The 7,359-nt window shown below is 40.4% G+C and overlaps 1 protein-coding gene across 2 annotated transcripts in view; it reads right to left on the bottom strand.

Moving 5' to 3' along the window:
- The window catches only part of LOC133524214 (transducin beta-like protein 2), a 101,006-nt gene that overhangs the window by 43,903 nt on the left and 49,744 nt on the right, over positions 1-7,359 (bottom strand). Inside the window, exon 3 of one of the 2 annotated variants that reach the window (XM_061860103.1) lies at positions 5,449-6,800. The exons of the other annotated variant lie outside the window; for it this stretch is intronic. Coding sequence (XP_061716087.1) covers positions 5,629-6,800 — 1,172 coding nt within the window. The 3' untranslated portion in view covers positions 5,449-5,628. Of the gene's footprint in view, positions 1-5,448; positions 6,801-7,359 lie in introns of those variants that run through there. 2 annotated transcript variants of the gene reach the window in all.

Genomic DNA, 7,359 nt, shown 5'->3' on the forward strand with positions numbered 1-7,359 from the left:
AAATTAAATGCTGAGATCTTATTATGTAATTGGGCTTTCATAGCCGTAACTCAAACAAGTAGCTTTTTTTCGACAATATACTATAAATTCTAAAAGTGCATAACCATATGAATGAAATTGATTAATAAAATGGACTTTAGCAGCTGGGTGTACGTCCACTCGTTCAGTTACTAGTTACGTATCGTGAACTTGTGATGTGACCTAAAAGGTCAATACGGGTAAGTGTACGGAAGGGCTAAGGTATTTACTGTACGCTCTCCTTTTAAAATTGGTTTTCTTTATTGTAAACGCATAACCTGAATTAATTTGACATACGGGATTAACCAATACGGGCAACGAGGGGTAAGTGTGCCAGTTTCATCAAAAAATCTATGTGGGTGTGATTTCTTAATTTAATGCACATTATACTTACCCGTGTTTGCCTTGATAATTAGGTACATTATTATATTTAATGGTGAGACTTCAAGGACCCGCCAATACACAGGTACTCCCGCTTTTGGGCCATCGATATGACGCTCCTTATTACCTAGTCTAGTCATAAATTCTGTTACACAGTTAATTGTCTATAGAGTCTATAATTTTAAATTAATAAAGTTTTATATACTTAATAAACGAACTAATAACGAATAAAAAATGCCTAATAATTATTCCATATTGTCAGCCCTCACCTTAATATATGCCTTTTAAAGAGCAAGCGAACAGGGCCGAAATACGACATTCTTGTTCTGAATTTTTTTTTGTTAGAGCTCATGTTAAAAGACGTAATTCCTACTCCTCAAACCTGAATATAGATTAATTTTCCAAAGTTATTGAGGCCTTACTGACTCTTGGAAAGTCAATGTATGATACTGAAAAACAAATGTTATGTATCTTACGCGATAAGTACATAAAAATAGTTTATTACAGAAAAATTTAAAAGCTATGGGGTTGAAATACCCAACGGAGGTAGTGAAAAAGTCCTGCGTATTTTAAGGTAAATCGCTGCTTCATTAAAAAGCTCCAGGTTGAAGACTGGCGAGAAACTGCACAGGACCGGGATCAGTGGCGAGCAGTAGTGTTGGAGACCAAGACACACTTTGGGTCGCTGCGCCAGAGGAGTAAGTAAGTAATTAAAAAGCACGTAGTAACGCAGGAGATGACAATCTAATAAGTATTAAACATTTTAAATTCGTATTTAATTTGTCATTTATAAAATTAGTATCAATAACTTTTAGTTTGTTTAGTATACGGGGTGTATAGTTCCCTGCAATAATTGACGGGGTGAATATATAGGCCATACTGAGCAACTTTTACTATGGGACGAACCGCGAAATCACGGATTTTTTTTTACCCTCCCATAAAAAATGTCAAGGTCAGACAGCCAAAATGTATGAAACAGCCAATTTTTTTCGCGATTTCGGGGTTGGTCCCATATTAAAAATTTCTCAGTATGACCTATATGTGTATTCAGCCCGCACATTATTGCGGGTGACTAAATAAACATTCTGTAGTAGAATGTTTTCTTTTTGTTGTTTTGTTAAAGGTGGATTTATTATTTTTAAAGTGACCCTGTTTAAAGTATTTCATGTATGTACTAATTATTACTATATAATGATATTTAACACAACGTATATTGTTAATTTGTTAAGAATTAAATTATATAAATAAAAATAAATTTATAGTTGTTATGTACAATTAACTGTGTAACAGAATTTATGGCTAGACTAAGTATTTAAATAATTACCGTGCAACTGGCGGCGGGTAAAGGTCAACGGACCACTTAGATATCGAAACTAAGTCACTGTATCAAGGTCTCTGGTTTCAGGCAATTGCATAGCACAATCACCGTGGGTGGAGCCGTAACAATTAAAACGTAGAACTAAACGAAATCTTGTCACGCGGTGCGGAAGAAAACTGCCTAGTGACAGCAATAGCAATAGGCCTAAGTTTTGTGATCTTTTTATTCTGACATCGTAATCTACGAAATTGTCTAAGGGTATTTTACATGGTTGAAGCTGTGCATCAAACCAATGTATTCTCATTTTGAGATCTAGCCTCTAGGCATGTACTTAAAGCGTTGACCTAAGTGAAATAATTCATCAAGAATTAGAATCTAACAATCAATAACGATCTTCTGTTGTAGTAGTAATAATGTAATGTAACAATGGATAAATAGATAGTTTTAAGGCTGAAAATTGCATGTATCAAGCCAGGTGGTATAAACTGACTCCTTTACTATAAAAATATATTTTATTTTTTCTTTGACTTGCATGACATAAAAATGTACATCTGGTCTCCCGCAATACAGGCCTACCCTAGTGCGAGGACTCCTGGAAACTCTGTTGTTAACCTAGTTATGCACCAACTCCAACTACTGTATACTTTTTGTATGTCCTTTGTGTGCAATAAAAATATTTTTAACCTAAAAAAAAGTATCGATCTCCGAATAGTAGAGCAGAGCAGATCTCATTAAAATCAATTCGGTTAGTCATCGTTTACAAAATGACCAAAGCCAAAGGGTGTTAAGATACGGTTATTGCTTCCTTCCTTGCGTAATGATTTCATCAATTTCTGGCACCGCTGTCTAAATTATTTATTAGCCTAAGATTTCAGAGCCGTACGTGATGGTTTGCAGATGTTGACGTTGGAATAAGCAATCATACGTAGGTCCATACACGTAATATATCAAAATGTATACATAAAGGACGATCTGTATTAGGAACTCGTACGTTCTTAGTACGTTTCTCTTTTGCATGTGTACAAGAAATCAAACAAGTGGGGGGCCTAGCGTATAGGCGTGTCGAAGTTCCCTACTTGGATGACGAAATGACGCCTAAAATTTGTGCAAGTCGGATTGTGAAAGACTTATTGAGGCGGAGGCGAGCTCGGCGCCATAGAGGCCGATTCACTTGAATTTGTTTGCTTTAACCAAACCTGCTAACTGTCCACATCTGAAACAAAGGACTTCAACTGGGGTTTCATATGTAAACCTAGTTATTTATACACGCTCTGTCCTCGTCTTGAATTTTAAAGCAGTTTTGTTTAAGTTGATGTATATATGAAATTCAGAGACCTTCTTGACCTATGTCAACTGTTCATTGCCCTTTTCAATTTCATCCCGTGCGGGTGTTATTAGAATCGCCTGCCTATGCCGAGCGCAAGCGAATACAGTTTAGTGAACTAGTATAATTTAATTAAGTGCGTTTTTCGATAATACACAAATGTTATAGATCTTTGGGCTGGATGTTTAATTCCCCAGTGCTAGCTATTAGGTAGGTAAACATTGTTAATAGACGCAGGCTGCACCGGGGCCAGTCGGATGGGTGTGCCGACGTGAATAACTTGATCAATAACGTCAGTTGACTGGATAACACTGATTTATAGCAGCTATCTCGCTTTCCAGCCGCCCGGTGCATATTGATTGTAGGACTAATATACTTACGTTTCATAAGTTCTATTTTCGGCTTTCATTCGACGTACTGGGCAGCTACTGCGGTGCGCTCTCCGATTCAATAAACTAAACCACAACTTCCTACTCATATAAATTTGCATTCATCTACATAGTATAGCTTCAGTACAAGTTCGACTAAATAAGAATGGAGTTTATTTCAAGACTAGGTACGTTTGTCCCGCGTGGATAAGGTTTAGAGCCCGAGTTCTTAAGTTTTGCGAACATTTTTATAAGAAGTACCTACCATCATCTATTCTAATTTCAGAAACGGTTATAGACAGCGAGTTCTTCCGATGACTCAAAATACTCATACTGTAGATAAGTGAAGCAATCCGTAATGATTAGCCTAACCCATTTTATAACGGGCTATTAATATAACAACGATACCGTAGTATTAGATATCTCTCATAATATAAGTAGTAAATATATGTATACCTACCATTAGTATTACGTTATCGACGATATCTAAGAAGGAAATAAAAATTAGACCAATAATTAAGATAATATTATTTGAAAAGTACTATTTTAACTGTGTCAGCCAACTTTACGTGAAATGACGTAGGTACGTATTGAACTTTCTTAACCTCGTAAGACCAATCTATTTTTAGACAAGCTCAAGATAGAAGTTATATTGAAAAAAAAAATACAAATATACAGGCCTAAGCAATATATGTGTAGGAATTTAATTTAATTGATGAAAATGAAATTAATTGGCCTTTATGACTTTTATTTAAATTATAAGCCGTTGGTCCTTTGGGTCAATTCATTATATTATTGCTACTACGTTCCTTTCGATAACTTTGTTGACGTCTTAGCGCAATTTCAAGTACATATGTAAATTGAACGTAAACCTTATTTTGGAGACACGAATGGTAAACAAAACGCGTATAGAGATGACCGGGCGCGAGGGCGTTGCTCCTTACTGATACTCGAGGCGGCGTGTCGTGGTCTATTTACAATCATAATTTATCATGCTATGCAAAATTTCCTATTGTTCTACAACGCACTAACTGAATACGGAACACTAGGCGCTCCAGAGCATGAGTATTATAGTTTTCTAATTACGTGTTTATTCTATAGTAAAGCACTAGGAAAACAATTCTATGTTTCTACTTTAAAGTTTGCTTTATATCTCAGATCTACAGATTCGCCTAGCCAAGGTGGAAGTCATTAAGTTTGCTCATCTACTAGGCGTTTCGTCATCACTTTATGTAAGCAGCTTACGTAAATCAGCTCAACGTGCACGGCCGCACCGTAGATACTACAAGCATTTAGTCCAGCTTTATCTTGTACAAAGAAAAATAAAAACTATTCCAAACTGGTATTTTATTCCAGCAGAGCAGGTAGCGAGAGCCTAAGGACCCTTTTGACTGAGTGCATTCTTTCATTTCTGACAGGTAAATCATGGCAAAGGCATCTCCAATTCAGTTCAAAGAACTTTTCGTTATCGTATAACGTAAAATACTTCAGAATTTGATGATAACATATCAATAACAATTTAAAAGTAGACGTCATCGTTTTAACCCTGAATCCGTGCGCGGTTCTTAGAGGATTGGATGAGTCAATGGCGTTAAAAAATAACTAACTAAACGACTTTAGTCATCTTTATTATACGTATAGGTAGTTTACGGATGAAGCCGTGCTGAGAAATGATTAAAGATAAAAGCATGATATGACATCAGGAGATAGCAATATTTGGCATCATTGTTTACTGTTTATGTTCCGATGCAGTGTCATATCAATTTCCTCTTCGTAAGTCTGAAGATGAATGAGTCAGATATAAAACCGGAATTGACATCGTTTCATAACACGGGAATTCCTCGAGTCAGTTCAAACTATGTGCTGGCGACATGCATGTATGGATGCCAGACGTTGCAAATAATTTAGCGGGCTTGCGTCATCGGCATCGCCAATGGCTCATCCAAATCCTATGAATCTTGAATGGGGAAAACTAATTCCCATGAGTAATATTTTCCTTACACTATAATTTGGGTAGTGGGAAAGCAAACAAGAAAACATAAAAAAATATTACGTTTATTGCGATAATGCAATTCGAAGGCACATACGCTGAAAACGTACGCGCGCTCCGTCAACGTAACGTATCTATGTCACTTTACGAAACCGTTCATTCATATTGAGCCTAACCAGAGTTCATGTTCATAGCGTAGTCGTCTATCACTTCACTTATCACTCGGAATTTAGGCGGCACTAATTAAGGGATCATACGGTTGCAACATAGACAACTGTGTTGTAATGCGTGTTCGTTTTGCTCGTTCCTCGTGTACTTTGAGCAGTACCAAATCCATAGCCGCCCGTGCATCCTCTAGAGGAGAATGGCCGGCGCTGCCTCTCTGCACGCTGCGCCCGAGCAGCTCCTCGCACAGGACACGCAGCGACCGCCGCAACGGGAAGCCTCGCGCGTGCGGATACAGTGCACACGTATCAACCACGGCTCCGTGAAGCAACTTCAAGGCACGCAGGTCGTTGTCCAGCGCGTGCCCAATCAAAATAGTATCTGTTCCGACAAATCCAAGAATATCATTCTGCACATCCCGTAGCGTCTTAGTCGCGCGCGCCAAGTCGCGCGGCCTGATGCCCGAGAAACGTGTGTTATGGTCGACAACGGGCGAACTAGGTTTCACCAATGATCTGTATACAAGACGACCATCAGCAGCGATGACCGCGATGCTAGCCAGCTCGAGTCCCGCCGTCGTGTAGCACATCTCAGCGTCGATGGCGTAAACACCGCCACGAGGTGAGCGTGCACGCACATATCCTTCGAGAGGGCCATTCATGCCGGGGCGTGTGCCGCTCCATACGTGGAAGCGGGCGGAGCTGCATCCCCGAGCACCCAGCGGGGCGTTGCAGCAAGTGTGTCGGTAGTCACCACTGCAGCGGCCCCAATGATACAAACAAGACTCCTCAGACAAATATTCACCTTCACGAGTCATTCTAAACATTTTGTCACAACGCACACACAAATGTTCCACTGCATCAGCTTCCTCATCACTGTCCGACCGCGGGCTGGAGCCCAGCGATCCCCGTCCACTGTCACCTTGAGAGCCGCCAGGAACGAACTCCGGCGCGTTCACATCCCACGCCGTATAGCGCAAAGTGGTCGTTCTTGACCGCGGTGGAGGATTGATGTACACAACAGCCTTCGACGAGTTGGGTTCGATCTCGAGCGGGTAGCCCAGCGCCCACATGCGCTCCGGCGAGAGGAGGTGCGGGCGGAGCGCCTCCACTAGTTCTTCGGTAGAGATTCTCTGGGGCGTCGACGGCGACGGCGGCGCGGTCGGGGGGCGCCGTCGATCGCGGGGCTTGCGCCGCCGTGCTGCAGCGCCGGCAGCATCCACCGTCGAGATGGTCTCTTGGTAAAACCAATTTTGCAAATTAATACAAAAGTGCATGTTTCTTCGTACGCTTGTATACACATAGAGTCGAGTGTTTATTTATTGAGAGCGAGCGCGGAGTCGACGCGATACGTGCGAGTGCGCGCGCGGGCGCTGTACTAATGGCGCGATGGAGGGGCAGACCGCGCTATATACGACACGCAGGTAGCGCGTTTGTTAACGGGACATGCCAATCGACCGGCCTATTCTCATTTTTCTAAACAATAATAAAGTATTATTTCTTTGTGTAAATAAAAGTGTAAATGAAGTGATTTGTGTTACTGCACTAGAAAAAGAAAATTGTAATTGTATAGACACTTCTAGGAACGATTCAGTCGCAGCTGTTGTTTGTTTACGTTGATCTGTACTGCGCTCATCAGCTGTTAGTGTTGTTAGACACCGTTGGTTATGCTTTCTAATAACGCGCATTGAGTACACGTTTTGTTTTGTACCTGGGTACAGTATCGCTACGTGAAGTGTTTAGAGAGAAGCGCTTTTTGACCCTTACCGGTATTTATATATTAGAATTAAGCCTAT

Source organism: Cydia pomonella, chromosome 13 (assembly GCF_033807575.1).
Source record: "Cydia pomonella isolate Wapato2018A chromosome 13, ilCydPomo1, whole genome shotgun sequence".
Taxonomy (NCBI): Eukaryota; Metazoa; Arthropoda; class Insecta; order Lepidoptera; family Tortricidae; genus Cydia; species Cydia pomonella.